The sequence below is a fragment of the Rhincodon typus genome, chromosome 23 (genome assembly GCF_021869965.1).
Source record: "Rhincodon typus isolate 14 chromosome 23, sRhiTyp1.1, whole genome shotgun sequence".
In the NCBI taxonomy this organism is placed as follows: domain Eukaryota; kingdom Metazoa; phylum Chordata; class Chondrichthyes; order Orectolobiformes; family Rhincodontidae; genus Rhincodon; species Rhincodon typus.
Window position 1 is genome coordinate 21,459,224 of NC_063354.1, and position 15,262 is coordinate 21,474,485.

A 15,262-nucleotide genomic window follows, 5' to 3' on the forward strand; every position below is an offset into this window, starting at 1 on the left:
CAACCCCAGAACTGAAGCCATATTGTCACATGGAAGCTAGAACTATCTGCACAGGCAGGATGTCTCCTATGGGGAATAAGGTTAATCATTCCACCACAACTAAGAAAATGCATGTTAAATCAACTATATGCAGGTCACAGTGGCATTGTCAAAATCAAGGTGATAGCCAGAAGCTATTTTTGATGCCCAGGGTTTGACTCTGAAATTGAGGAGAGAGTGGGAATGTATGCAGCTTGTGCAAGAGCTTGCAACCTACCTCTGTCAGTGCCATTACATCCAGGGGAATGGCCAGAAAGCCATGGCAAAGAATTCCTATTGACTACACAAGACCTTTTGAAAGACAACTTTCTTATAGTGGTTGCTGCTATTAAATGGCCTGAAGTTGCCGTCATGAAATTGACATCTTCAGAGAAAACCATTGAAAGATTGGGAGAGATCTTTGCAAGGTTTGGTTATCTGGAACAACTTGTTAGTAATAACGGTCCACAATTCGTATCACACGAGTTTTCAGGCTATTTAAAACAAAACAGAACAGAATTGAATAGATCCGATCAGCTCATTATCACCTTACCACAAATGGTTTGGCAGAAAGGTTTGTTTAGACAATGAAACATTCCTTAGGGGTATTTCAAGAACAAGCATCATTATCCAAAAGACTGAGGCAATGTTTGTTAATATTCTGCAACACAAACCACTTGACAACTTGGGGTTCTGCACCATTGCTCATGGTAAAGCAACAGTTGCACACAGCATTTTATTTGCTGAAACCACCCATAACATTGTTGACCGGAAACAACAAAATCAGGTTTTCTAATGACATCCAAAAAGGTCAAGAAGTGTTGACGAAGAATTACTGCACTGGCAAAAAATGGATGCCAGCCATTATTATAGCATAGACTAGGCTGCTTTCTTATAACATACAGGTAATAGGTGATGTAGTATGGATAAGCCATGCAGATCAGCTCTAGGAAACCAGAAGCAATGTGCCAGGAACAACATTAATTAAAGATCCACAGGTAACTGTGCCAAATAGAGACCTAGATATACTTGAGGACAGAACAGTAAGTGGAACACGTGAGGGGAGTTACGGCATTGTGCAAACCTCCCAATCTTCAGCTGTCTCAGGAAAAGACAACAACAAATGATGTTTCTAGGACACGTAGAACACCAGAGATTAAGGCTAATGAGAAAAATAAACTGAAGTCTGAGGTGCACTAACAGCCATACAGGAATCGACGTCCTCCAGAACATCATGCCTGCTGACTTGTATATGTGATTTTAAATGTAATGCATGTTGTCATTGCAGAAATTTCGAATTTAAAAGGGGAGGGATGGTGTATAGAGATAACAAGGTGTAGGGCTGGATGAACACAGCAGGCCAAGCAGCATCGGAGGAGCAGGAAAGCTGACGTTTTGGGCCTAGACCCTTCTTCAGAAATGGGGGAGGGGAATGGGGGTTCTGAAATAAATAGGGAGAGAGGGGGAGGCAGATAGAAGATGGAGAGAGGAGAAGATAGGTGGAGAGGAGACAGGTGAAAGACGCGGAGATGGAGCCAGTAAAGGAGAGTGTAGGTGGGGAGTTAGTGGGGGGATAGGTCAGTCCAGGGAGGACAGACAGGTCAAGGGGGTGGGATGAGGCTGGTAGGTAGGAGATGGGGGTGGGGCTTGAGGTGGGAGGAGGGGATAGGTGGGAGGAAGGACAGGTTAGGGAGGCGGGGATCAGCTGGGCTGGTTTTGGGATGGGGTTGTGGGAAGGGAGATTTTGAAGCTTGTGAAGTCCACATTGATACCATTGGGCTGCAGGGCTCCCAAGCAGAATATGAGGTGCTGTTCCTGCAACCTTCGGGTGGCATCGTTGTGGCACTGCAGGAGGCCCAAGATGGACATGTCGTCTGAGGAATGGGAGGGGGACTTGAAATGGTTCACAACTGGGAGGTGCATTTGTTTAGTGCGAACCGAGCGTAAGTGTTCTGCAAAGCAGTCCCCAAGCCTCCGCTTGGTTTCCCCGATGTAGAGGAGGCCACAACGGGAACAGCGGATGCAGTATACCACATTAGCAGATGTGCAGGTGACCATCTGCTTGATGTGGAAAGTCTTTTTGGGGCCTGGGATGGGGATGAGGGGGGAGGTGTAGGGGCAGGTGTAGCACTTCCTGCGGTTGCAGGGAAATGTGCCGGGTGTGGTGGGGCTGGAGGGGAGTGTGGAGCGGACAAGGGAGTCGCGGAGAGAGTGGTCCCTCCGGAAAGCAGATAAGGGTGGGGAGGGAAAAGTTGGTGGTGGGGTCGGATTGCAGATGGCGGAAGTGTCGGAGGATGATGCGTTGGATCCGGAGGTTGGTAGGGTGGTACGTGAAGACAAGGGGGAACGAGGGGGATGGTGTATATTTGTGTTAAGTATGGTGGACTGTCATCCAGCCACAAGTCTGATCATGTGATGTGATGATGATGTCATCAGCCATTATGGACAGGTAGAAACCTCTCTTAAGTTTGCTGTCTGTAGAATAAACACCTCCATAATAAAAGTGCTGCTGTTTAATGCTTCCGCCTCCTGGTCCTTCTTGGAACATAACATGTGTTCCGTTTTTAAATTACATGGTGAAAATCCGAAGACTTGGAAGAATGATAGCTGAAGCGTTTTTCTTTGTAACAGAATGCAGTTTACCAACCAGACATGAAATTACAAATAAAGGTATAAAAAAAAGTGGGAAAAATAATGGGAAAATACTGCTAGCAGAAGTAAAATGGCTATTTTATATTAAGCTGAACAAACTGAGAAGGAACGTGCATTTATGTTGTGTCTTTCGTGATTTCTAGAAGAAAATATCACTGACACCAGTGATCTGGGGCTGTGTTATAGTTAGCAGGAAAAACCTGAGATTCTGGCAATGTTTCCGTTTGAGCAGTGACATTTTTTTAAACCATATAGATTTTGACAAGTGTTATTATGCAAGCATTCTTCACTCTGATTGAGAAATCCATTAAAATGAATTATTAATTTAAAATCACCAGATTAAAACGAAAGGTAAGCAGAGAGCTAGTGGAGTATGGAATACTTTGCCTGAGTGAGTGGGTGAACCTGAGAGCATTGCTGTTTTAAGGACAAATTAAATCTATAAATGCCCGGGCTGCAAGACATGCACATTTTCATTGTGAGGATAAACATGCTTTGTTTGCAGAAAGTGTTTTGAGCAAAGTAATTAAAAGACAATTTGTGCTTTGTAGGTGGTGAATAACAGCTTGCACAGAATTTTTTTCGTAAACAAACTCATGTTGCATAAGATTCTATGTAAAGTACAACACCCAAGTCGGCTGCATATGTATAAAATTGTACCAGAGATTACAGTAATATTTTAAAGTTGTCACAACATAGTTTTGAGGCATGAGTTAAAACCTGTTCCAGGGCTCTCCTTATGACTTTGCAAGTTTATCCATTGACTAGCTGAGCCGTACGGGCCGTAAAGGTCTGTAGATTAATCCCAAATCTCAATTGTCTTCAGCAGGATCAGTGATGACCATCCTGTTGAAATCTCTGATTATAGAGGAAAATTGGTCTCAAAGATTTGTTAGAAATGATGGAGGAAAGTTTCAGACATGGGTGTTGAATGAGATCAAGATAAAGCTTAAGCATAGGTAACAACCACTAACACTACTAGTGTTTGGTAGACTATTATCCATATAACTGCGTCACAATAAGATCTCAGTGACTTCATGAGAGATATATAGAAAGGAGAGAAAATTGAAAGGGAAAATATGTAGATAACAGATCTGATTAGTTACTTAATGTACTCATACAAATTTTTCTTCCTTTACCTGACAGAGGGCAATCTTCATAATCCAGCTCTTTTTGAAGGCCGCAAGCCACCTGTATGGGAGATGGCAGAAGAGTATTTGGAGATTGTCAACCAATATCCTTGTCCACTTTCATTTGTTAGAGCTCATCTCTTCAAACTCTGGCATCACACGTGAGTCAGTGAACAAATTCTCATCGATGATGGCTTATTTTACATTTTGCCGTGAAAGAATTAATCACAATGACAGTTTAGATAACACACTAAACTTTTATTTACTGTGTGTTTGGTCTTTGTGATTGAAAAAAAATGTGAAGTAGGAAAAAGATGCAACCAATTTGCACAGTGAGCAAACAGAAATGAGAGAACTGATCAAATAATCTGTTTAGTGACATTGATTGAGAAATAGATGTTTGCTTGGCACCACAGAGAAACTCCCTTCACCCTCTTCTTTTAAGTTCACCGAAGAGAGCAATTAATTGTAAAGCAAGTATTTGATAGTCTTAGCTAAACGATGACACCTCCAATAATGTGGCACTCCCTTATCAAAAGTATCAGCTTATGTCATAATTAAATTTTGTAGTATTGTTTGAATACTTTTTTTGTACAGATGGGAGATTGCTGTTAGTCATGATTACACATTTTATGTCAAAAGTGGTGCATTGATCTAAAAATCTGGAGGACATGGAATTGAAAAGGCATGCCTTTTGACCAAATGTGGCACTAAGGAGTGCCAGCAAAACTGAAGTCATTGGGAATCAGGGAGAAGACTCTCCATTCATTGAAGTGTAGCCAGCACAAAGGAAAATGGTTTTTTTTTGAGGTTGATCCCCTACATGCTAGGATATTGTTACAGGAGTTCCTCAGGGCAGCGTCCTAGGCCCAACCATCTTCTACTTCATCATTAATCTTTCCTCCATTATAAGGTCAGAGGTGGAAATGTTTGCTGATGATTGCATGTGTTTAAATACCATTATATACAGCAAGACGTGGACATTATTTAGGATTGGGTTGATATGTAGCAAGTATCATTTGCATCATACAAGTGCCAGTTAATGGCCATCCCAAACAAGAGATAATCTAATCACCTTCACTTGACATTCACTGGAGTTTCATAGCTGGAGCCTCTGACTATCAACATCCTGGGACTAGCATTGACCAGAAACTTTAACTGAAACAGCCATGTAAATACTGTGGCTAGAAGAACAGATTAGAGTCTGGGAATTCTGTTGCAAGTATCTCACCTTCAGACTCCCCAAAGTCTGTTCACCATTTCCAATAGCAAGTCAGGAATCTGATGGCATGCTGCCAATTTTCTTGGCTGATTGCAACAACACTCAAGAAAAACAATACCACCCAGGGCAAAGCAATCCAATTTACTGGCACCTAATCCACCACCTTAATAAATTCACTCCCTTGACTGTTATACATCATGGCAGAAGTATGTACCATCTACAAGATGCACTGCAGCAACTCACCGATACTTTTCTGACAGCACCTCCCAAATCCATGGTTTCTGCCACTTGTGTGCAGGAGTTACCTCTGGCAAGGGATTATAATATGAATGGTGGGACCCTGGAAAGTACTGAAGATCACTAGAGATCTTGGTGTCCATATCCCTGAAGGTACTAGGGCAGTTAGATAACGTAGTTAAGAAGGCATACGGTATACTTGCCTTTATTAGTTGAGGCATAGAATACAAGAGTAAGAAGGTTGTGGTGGAATTGTATAAAACATTGATTAGGCAACATCTGGAGTATAGCATGCAGTTCTAGTAACTACATTTTGAGAAGGATGTGATTGCACTAGTGAGGGAGCAGAGGAGATTTACCAGGATGTCACCTGGGCTGGAGGGCCTGAGCCTTGAGAAAAGATTGGATAGGCTGAGGTAGTTTTTCTTGGAGCAGCAAGTTTGAAAGGGAGTCTGATAGAGGTGTATAAGATTGTAAAGGGAGTATAGAGGGTGGGTAGGAAGGTACTCATTTCATTAATAGATGAGTCAATAACCAAGGGGATAACTTTAAGGTATGAGGTAGAAGGCTAAGAGGAAGGTCGAGAAATTTCTTTTCATTCAGAGGATGGTGAGAATGTGGAACTTGCTGCTTGAAAGAGTGCTTGCGGAAGAAACTCTCGTAACATTTAAGCAGTTAGATTTAGATATTCATTAGTGATGCCATAGCCTTTGTGGCTTTGGGCAAAAGCTGGGAAGTGGAATTAGTGTAGTCAGATTTTTGGCATGGGTGTGTTGGGCTGCCCACCTCCCCCCCCCAAACTTCCTTCCTGTGCTCTAAACATCTATGAGTCTGTGAGGGTGCATGGGTACACTGTGACCTGCAAGTTCCCCTGCAAACCACTCTCAATCCTGACTTGGAACAGCAGTACTGTTTCTTAACTGTTACTGGGTCAAAATCCTGGAACTCTCTGCCTAACAGCAATGTGGGTATATTTAAATCAGCTGGATTGCAGTGGTTCATAAAGGTGGTTCTTCACAACCACCTCAGCCATAATTAAGATGGACAATGTTGGCTCAGTCACTGACACCCACATCCTGAGAAAATAAAAGGAGAGTTACAAATGTCAGCGTAGACACATCTCTGGTTCCTGGTTATGTAAGGAACTCGATCGTAAAGCTCCTAAAATTAAAAAAAAACTTCTCTTCAGAGGCCCGTGTTACACAGACCCCAAGGTGAAGCTCACTTTGGACATCTCAGTGCGAATGTGTCACACTTCACTTCATTAATGGCCTTTACAAGTCTGTAGAGTCTTGATCGAGTCTAATTCCCACCCACATTCAAATTAACACTTGTGTCTGTAAAAGGGACACCTGCACCAAGCAAGTAGCCAAGGTCCCTTGCCATTCGGAGAAGAGCACTGATGTTTATAGATTCAGACCACCAAACACTCCTGAAAGAAGTTTAAGTTGGCAAACATAGACACCTGAGTGTGTAGCTATCCAGCTAAATAAACCAGCTACAGTCATTTCTCTGTATCTACGAGGGTTCTGTTCCTGAGAACCCCCATGAATGATGAACTTTGTGAGAGCAGAACTCATTAAAAAATAGGTTGGAAATTAGCTAATAATTGTGGATATGCACTTTTTGCCCGCGGATGGTGAATTTGCGATTTTGCGGATGTAGAGGATTTACTTTGTCACCTAGAATGATATTGCACTGGCATTCAGTCCCTACCCTAGTCTCTAATTAATGATCGACTTGGGTTGTTACATTGCATGTACTACCACTTCATAGACCCAGGTATGTCATATAGGTAGTTAGATCTGTGTTCAGTTTGTTAATAAATAACTATTGTCCTTGCCACACTATGCAACAAAAACTCAAAAGTGGTTGTCTTATAGTAAAACTGTCACTCTTCTGTAGAGTCATCACACTGAAACATTAACTGTTTCTCGCCTCAGATGCTGCCTAACAACATTTCCAGCATCTTCGTTGTTTTGCTTTAATGTTTATTCAGTAGTTACATGTGCCTCCCTGTGAAGCATATTGAGATATTTTACTGTTAAACGTGCTATATAAATACAAGCTGTTGTACTTTGTGTCCTGCTGAGACTGTTTTGAATTTTTCAATTGTTTTAAGGCTCTATGCCAATTTCTTAATCATTTCAGGATTAACCGATAATCTGGTGAAGTTCAACGACAAAGATTCATAAATAAATAACTACAATGGCTCTTATTTTTGAAGCTACAAATGGAAAGCTACATGCAACTGAAAGGCCTTCAGTTCATTCAAATCATTCTTCAGTAGGGTCACTGGACCCAAAATGTCAACTCTCCTTTCTCTCCATAGATGATGCCAGACTTACTGAAGTTCTCCAGCATTTTCTGTTTTTGTTTCAGATTTCCGGCGTCCACAGTTCTTTGACATTGCAGCTGACTTTTGTCTGGCTAAAATGATAGTTAGTGAATTGCAGACATTGATGTCTTTTATATGATGCATAGTTTGAAAAGATGCTCTTTCTTTCTTGCTTGCTTTCTTGCTTGCTTGCTTTCTTTCTTGCTTGCTTTCTTTCTTGCTTGCTTTCTTTCTTGCTTGCTTTCTTTCTTTCTTGCTTTCTTTCTTTCTTGCTTTCTTTCTTTCTTGCTTGCTTGTTTGCTTGCTTGCTTGCTTTCCTTTCTAAAATTCTAAATGACTTGCAAAATTAATTTTTAGATTAACTGTTGCAGTTGCAACTATTGGCAATAAAGTTAAAAATTAAATTGCTTCTAAAATGTAGAAAATAAATCAATATGGCTTTTGTTGACTACAGATGATGAGCTAAAGCTCAGTGAATGATCCATTCTTTCTGCAGGTGAAATGTGGTTATAGCAAAGGAATTTAACTGACAATGTATTTATCTACTAGTTATGATAGTCCCTTTTCAGTGTTATAGCCGTATTAGGTCAGAATGGAATCTTCTTGGGGATTTGGTTGGGCGAGTTCATTTTACATTATAATCTTACTATTTATTCTGCAAGAATGAAGAATGAACTGGGTCTTTGAAAATGTATCTGGAAACATTTTAACTATGCCGGCTCATGCACATTGTCATGCTGTTGTAGTGGGGGTGTGAATGAACTCTTTTATAATATTGACTCTTTTATAATATGATCAGATATGGATTTTCTGCTGCTCTGCGGAATTGAATTTATATAAGCTGTTTGTATTAATAGAACATTAGAGCATGAGCTGGAATTTGAAGTAAAATTGAAGCCATTATTAAAGTTAGAAGTGCAACCTTACTTCACAAAAAAATGCAAACAGAAGCCTATTTCATGAAATAATGCGTTTTTCATAACCGGTTGGTTTTTTTGTTCTTATTCTCTACACCTCTCCAGTTGTACTAATTATTGTGCTTTTAAAAATAAAAACCTTCAGTGTACTACCTTTACAGTTTGTTAGTCACGTGAAATGGATTTTACTGAACCTGATCTCTGGTTTTCACAGGTTGCAGGTGTACCATGAATTACGGGAGGAGTTGGCAAAGGTGAAGACACTGGAAGCCATTGTAGAGGTCAACAAAGAACTTAAGCGGAAGTGTCTGGTATGCCAGAATAAGTTGGGCTGGGAATTTTAACAATTTGTAGCATATATATTTTAAGATTCCTATTGCAGTAAAAGATTGAAAGTTCAAGGGGAAATGGTCTCACAATTCAGGAAAAATAAATTTGATACTTTAAATTGACAGTGCTTGTGAATGTATTTTGTTTTACCATTTGCATGGAGGCATTTACCTATTTTTAAGTGGAAGTGAACTTCACTCAAAGAGAATCTTGCATTAGTAAGTGTTCTAACACCAGTATAGTTTTAATTTGCTTGATACACAAGAACTTGTAGGATTTGTGCTCACTTTCTTGCATTATTCTACATAAGATGAATGTCAGGAAAGCAATCTAATTTATAATGTTTCTGGTCTCTGTAGGCTGAAATATCTAATTGGAAGGAAGAAGAGGCACAAGAAAACAAATTGCCTCTCCCTCACTGGATTTGTCAACCATATGTCCGACCAGGGTAAGGGAGATGTTTTGCAGTGTATCAAAGAATTGCTGAAGTCCAACCTGCTGCCTTCATCGACCACCCACAAACACAGGCATGTTGAGAGCATTACACACTGGGCATGTTTGTAACCTGAGTTGAGGAGACATTGATCTTGACTCTTAGAAGATATACAATTAGTGACCTGCTGTTATCCTCCCAACAGATGTTATAACTGGACAAATCAGATCCCAGTCAGGAACGTGCTTGGTAGATCATAGTTTATTGTGTTTTGGTTTTAACAAAGTGGTCTCTCCATGAGATATAAGCACACAATGCTGCAGATTTTGCTTTAACAACAAACAGAAGTTTATTGCAAAAATAGCAAAGATAAAATAGAATAATCCAAACTACCTACTTATATTACAAATTCAACGGTTTTCAACACACAGTAAAAGTGTAATCCCATTAAACCCACTTAAAAATAAACAAAAATGCTTGTGATTGGTCCTTAAAACTCCCCTTCTGGTACAGTTCCCAAAACACCACATGTATAATACAACAGAATCCCTGTATCTAACACCTCAGTAAGTTTGACTCGCAACTTCAACTTTTTGAATTGCCATAGTTTCTTTCTGGCCAAATGGCCTAATTCTGCTCCTGTATCTTATGGTCTTACGGAGCTACCACACACCAAAGCATCAATATACTCATCCTAAATAACCACTTCCAGATTTTTAATCCGAGCATTTCTGGTCAGCACTAACTAATTTTTCACTTCAAGGTGAAACTAAAAGTTTCAATTATTGGCATTTTCCTTAAGTTAAACAAAAAACAGTTTCCTTTGAGGTCCCATTATTTACCCTGCTAGGTTGCAAATAATCCAAAATAAACATTAGTGTACAAGAGGGGAGGCAATGGCCTAGTGGTATTATCACTGGACTGTTAATCCAGAGACCCAGATAACATTCTGGGGACCCGGGTTCGAATCCCGCCACAGCAGATGGTGGAATTTTAATTCAATAAATATCTGGAATTAAGAATCTAATGATGACCATGAAAATTTTCTGAAGATGGGTCCAGACCCGAAACGCCAGCTTTCCTGCTCCTCTGATGCTGCTTGGCCTGCTGTGTTCATCCAGCTCTACACCTTGTTATCTCTAATCCTTAAAGTGTATTGTGCAAGTCCGTTTTGATTGTGGGTAGGGAATGCTGAGAACAGAGTAGAAATAGGTTGAAATTTTGGTGATGTTCAAAGAAGGGCAATGTCATATCCAACTGCTCATTATAGATTTGCCCAATTTTCCCTTCTAGTGAAGTCAGCACGTAAAATAGTCGTGACTGATATGACATTGATTGAACTGATGTCTATTTTACAGTATCAACGTAAGGGTAGAATTGTCTTCAGTCTATCTACTGACACCTCTTTAAATTGACAGCTAATTCATAGAATTAACAAATAGAAATTAAATGATAGAAAGAGTTGCCTGAGAAAGAAAGCTGTATGGTTACCTCAGCAATATTTCACTTTGATGAGGCATGGAGTTTCTTGACACTTAACATTGTGAAAGACTCGACAGAGAAGGTGTAAAATAGAATCATAGAGTCCTACAGCATGGAGACAGGCCCTTTGGCCCAAACTGGCCTGTGCCAACCAAAATGTCCATCATGCTAAGCCCATTTCTCTGCGCTTGGCCCTTCTAAACCTTTCCTATCCATATATTTATCCAAATGCCTTTTAATTGTTGTTAATGTACCCGCTTCAACCACTTCCGCTGCTAGCTCATTCCATTTGTGTACTTCCGTCTGTAAAAAAAGTTGCCCCTCAGGTTCCTATGTATTCTTTCTCCTCTTACCTTAAACTGATGCCCTCTAATCCTTGATTTCCCCAACCCTCAGGAAAAAGACTGAGTGCATTCACCCTATCCATGCCTGTCACGATCTTATACACTTCTGTAAGATCCCCCCTCAGTCTCCTACGCTGTAAAGAAAAAGTCCTAGCTTGTCCAACCTCTCCCTGTAATTCAGTCCCTTGAGTCCTGGCAACATCCTTGTAAATATCTTATGCACTCTTTCCAGGTTAATAACATCCTTCCTATAGCAAGGTGACCAAAACTGAACACAGTACTCCAAGTGCAGCCTCACCAATGTCATGTACAACTGCATCATAAGTACCCTGACTGATGAAGGCCAGTGTGCCAAAAGCCTTCTTCATTGCCCTGTCTACCTGTGACTCCACTTTCAGAGAACCATGCACCTAAACTCCAAGGTGCCTCTCTTCCACTACACTCCGTAAGACCCTACCATTCACCATGAAACTCCTACCTGGATTTGACTTTCCAAAATGCAACACCTCACACTTGTCTGCATCACACTCCATTTGCCATTTCTCGGCCCACTTTCCCAGTTGATCAAGATCCTGCTGCAATTTCTGATAACCTTCCTCACTGTCCGTGATACTGCCTATTTTAGTGTCATCCACAAACATACTAATCATGCCTTGTGCATTCTCATCCAAAGCATCGATAAAGATAACAAACAGCAATGGGCCCAACACCGACCCCTGAGTCACACCACTAGTCACAGGCCTCCAGGCAGACAAGCATCCTTCCAATATTACCCGCTGCTTCCTATCATCAAGCCAATTGTATCCAATTTGCCAGCTCTCCCTGGATTCATGTGATCTGTCCTTCTGGAGCAGTCTACCATGTGGAACCTTATCAAAGGCTTTACTGAAATCCATATAGATTTCATCTACTGCCCTGCCCTCATTAACCTTCCTGGTCACTTCATCAAAGAACTCTAACAAATTTGTGAGGCATGATCTCCCACGCACAAAGCCATGCTGATTACTCCTCATCAAACCCTGTCTTTTCAAATGCATGTATATCTTATCCCTCAGAATCTTCTCAAGTAACTTACCTACCACAGATGTTAAGCTTACTGGTCTATAATTCCCAGGTTTTTCTTTGCAGCCCTTCTTGAATAAGGACACAACATTCATTACCCTCCAAGACTTCACCCATGGCTAACGATGATGCAAATATATCAGCTAGGGCCCCTGCAATTTCTTCAGTAGCCTCTTGTAGGGTTCTTGGATATATTTGGTCAGGACAGGGAGATTTATCCATCTTCGCACATTCTAATACTTCCAACACCTCCTGTCATATGATGTGGACTGCCCCCAAGATATCGCCACTAACTTCCCCAAGTTCCCAAATCTTCATGTCTTTCTCCACGGTAAACACAGAGGAGAAGTATTCATTGAGGACCTCGCCCATCTCTTGCGATTCCACACGTACTTGCCCACTTTGGTCCTTGAGGAGTCCTATTGTCTCTCTAGTTACTCTTTTTCTTTTAACATACTTAAAGAATCCCTTTGGATTCACCCTAATCTTCCCAGCCAAAATATTGGAAAAATACTTAGAGAGAGGCTTGGAACATGGAACATTGTTTGGCTTGAACTCTCCTCCTTGAGAAGATCAATTATTTTTTCAATGATTAAAGGACCTTTCTAAGCAGATTCAGCATTAAGTGTTGGTCATAATTAAGTGTTTCAATCAAAATGATTTACAGTGAAGAAAATATTGTTGGAACAACAAAATAATAGATGGTTCTTGCTGTCTTTGGTTTATGTGCTTCCAAATCCTATAGAATTGTAGATAACAATACAGTTTAATATGGTATATAACTAAAATGAACCATTTAATTATCAAATAAACAGATTGGCAACAATAGGTAGCAATGCACACTCAAAATACTTGTCTGTTTCTCTCACGCCTCGGTGTCAGTCCTGTCTGAGTGCAGCTATTATTTGAAATTATTCTGATCATGACACTTACCTACAATATGCATAATCACTGGATCATTTTCATTCTTGTTAGGGGGTGCCATTTTTTGGATGAGAAGCTCAGTTTGCACAGACCTCTGCCCTTTCATATCGGCATGGCAATCAGACACCAAAATGCTGATTTCTGCCATATAGTGCTGTAAATCATATCACGGAAGTTGACCGTGCCAAAATTCATGTTTATGCCTAAAATGAGTAGAAGTTGATCCCTTTTCTACCAATATATTCAATGAGGAATTGACATCAATTTTCCACTCATGAAATGAATGTTCCAGTCACCTTTGTATATTGGCACATGGTATTAAGCAGGTAATATTGGTCATATTGCCATAACATTGAGTAGGTGCTTAAGGCATATCCACACAGCAGACCATACACAGTGAACAACAAACTGAGATAATCCTCCAGGAAGAAGAATGAAACTGATTTCAAGCCAGAAGTCTTAACTTGCCTAATAACTTCCAAACTGAGAGAATTCAGAGTTAGTGAACAACTGGAGCCTGAGAACAGGAACTAGTCTCTGGCCTGATCTCAAGAAGCACATAGCGGAATAGATCCTCGCAAATTGTCAGAATGGTTATATCATCAACAAACATCCAATGGGTATATATATGCTTAGTGGACATAAACAAACTTCAAATCCAATAAATATTTCATATAACAGCTGGTCTGTGCAGCTGGCTTATGAAACAAAATTGCTAGTGGTGCAACAGAAAACCAAGATTGCTCAGAGACTACCAATAGACCTTAATGCCAAAATTAGCATTTCCAGCAATTCAATAGACAGCAGCAAAAGAATGTATCCATTATGCCATAAGAACAACTTGGGTGAAACGCCCGTGAGTTTCAATATGCCCAGTAGGCAAACTGTGGAGCGGAAAGGTTCAGAACTATTCTAGTGAAAACTACAAGCCATGTGAAGGTATGATTCTGGTGGCAGTAGCTTGTATGTTGATGAAATGGAATTAAAACCTATGATAATCTTCAAATGTAAAACGATATTGTAAATCAAGTTCCCTACAGGAGCATTTGTGCATGTCTATAGCAATGATTGGATAGATGTGGTGAAGATTAATGAGAAGCCAAAGGATTGGGAAGCCTTAAATACCTGCAGAGGACAACTAATAAATATGAGGATAAGCTAGCTAGTGATATAAAAGAAGGTAGCAGAATTTTTTTTTAAGATGAATAAAAGGCAAGAGTAGATGTTGGACCACTGGAAATTGAGGCTGGAGAATTAGTAATAGAGAACAAAAGTGGCGGAAGAACTGAATAGGTACTTTGCATCAGTCTTCACTGTGGAAGACACCAGTTATATAACAGAACTCCAAAAGAGTCAGGCAGGCAGAGATGAGTGCAGTAGTCATCTCTTAAGGAGAAGATGCTGGTCGAACTGAAAAGTCTGAAGGTGACCAGATGGACTATACCCCATTGGTGGTGATCTTTCAGGAATCACTGGAGTCCGGGAGGGCCTAAGCACTGGAAAATAGCTAATGAAGCTCCTCTGTTTAAGAAGGGAGGCAGGCAGAAGGCAGGAAATTATATCCTGGTTAACCTGACCTCAGTCATTGGTAAGATTTTAGATGCCATTATTAAGGATGAAGTTGCAGCGTACTTGGAAATACATGGTACAATAGGTTGAGTCAGCACGGTTTTATCAAGGGGAGGTCATGCCTGACAAATATGTTAGAATTCTTTGAGGAGGTAATGAACAGGTTGGACAAAAGAGAGCCAGTGGATGTGATCTATTTGGATTTCTAGAAGGCCTTTGACAAGGTGCCACACAAGAGGCTGCTAAATAAGATAAGAGCCATGGTGTTAGGGACAAGGTACTGGCATGGATTGGCTGACTAGCAGAAGGCAGAAATTGGGGATAAAGAGGCTTTTTTCAGGATAGCAGCTGGTGACTAGTAGTATTCCGCAGTGGTCAGTGCTAGAACTACAGCTATTCACGTTATATATTAACGATCTGGATGAAGGAATTGAGTTCATTTTTGCTACATTTGCAGATGACACAAAGATAGACGGAGGAATAGGTGGTGATAAGGAAGCAGGGAGGCTGTAGAAGGAATTGGACAGGCTAGGATTGTGGACAAAGAAGTGGCAGATGGAGTACAATGTGGGCAAGTGTGAGGTTATGCACTTTGGTAGAAAGA

At 40.6% G+C, this 15,262-nt stretch overlaps 1 protein-coding gene across 1 annotated transcript in view; it reads left to right on the forward strand.

The window, feature by feature from the left end:
* dus1l (dihydrouridine synthase 1-like (S. cerevisiae)) overlaps positions 1-15,262 on the forward strand; it is a 48,009-nt gene that overhangs the window by 19,924 nt on the left and 12,823 nt on the right. Inside the window, exons 8-10 of the mRNA XM_048610863.1 lie at positions 3,817-3,961; positions 8,729-8,825; positions 9,204-9,292. Of these exons, the coding sequence (XP_048466820.1) occupies positions 3,817-3,961; positions 8,729-8,825; positions 9,204-9,292 (331 nt within the window). The remainder of the gene's footprint in view (positions 1-3,816; positions 3,962-8,728; positions 8,826-9,203; positions 9,293-15,262) is intronic.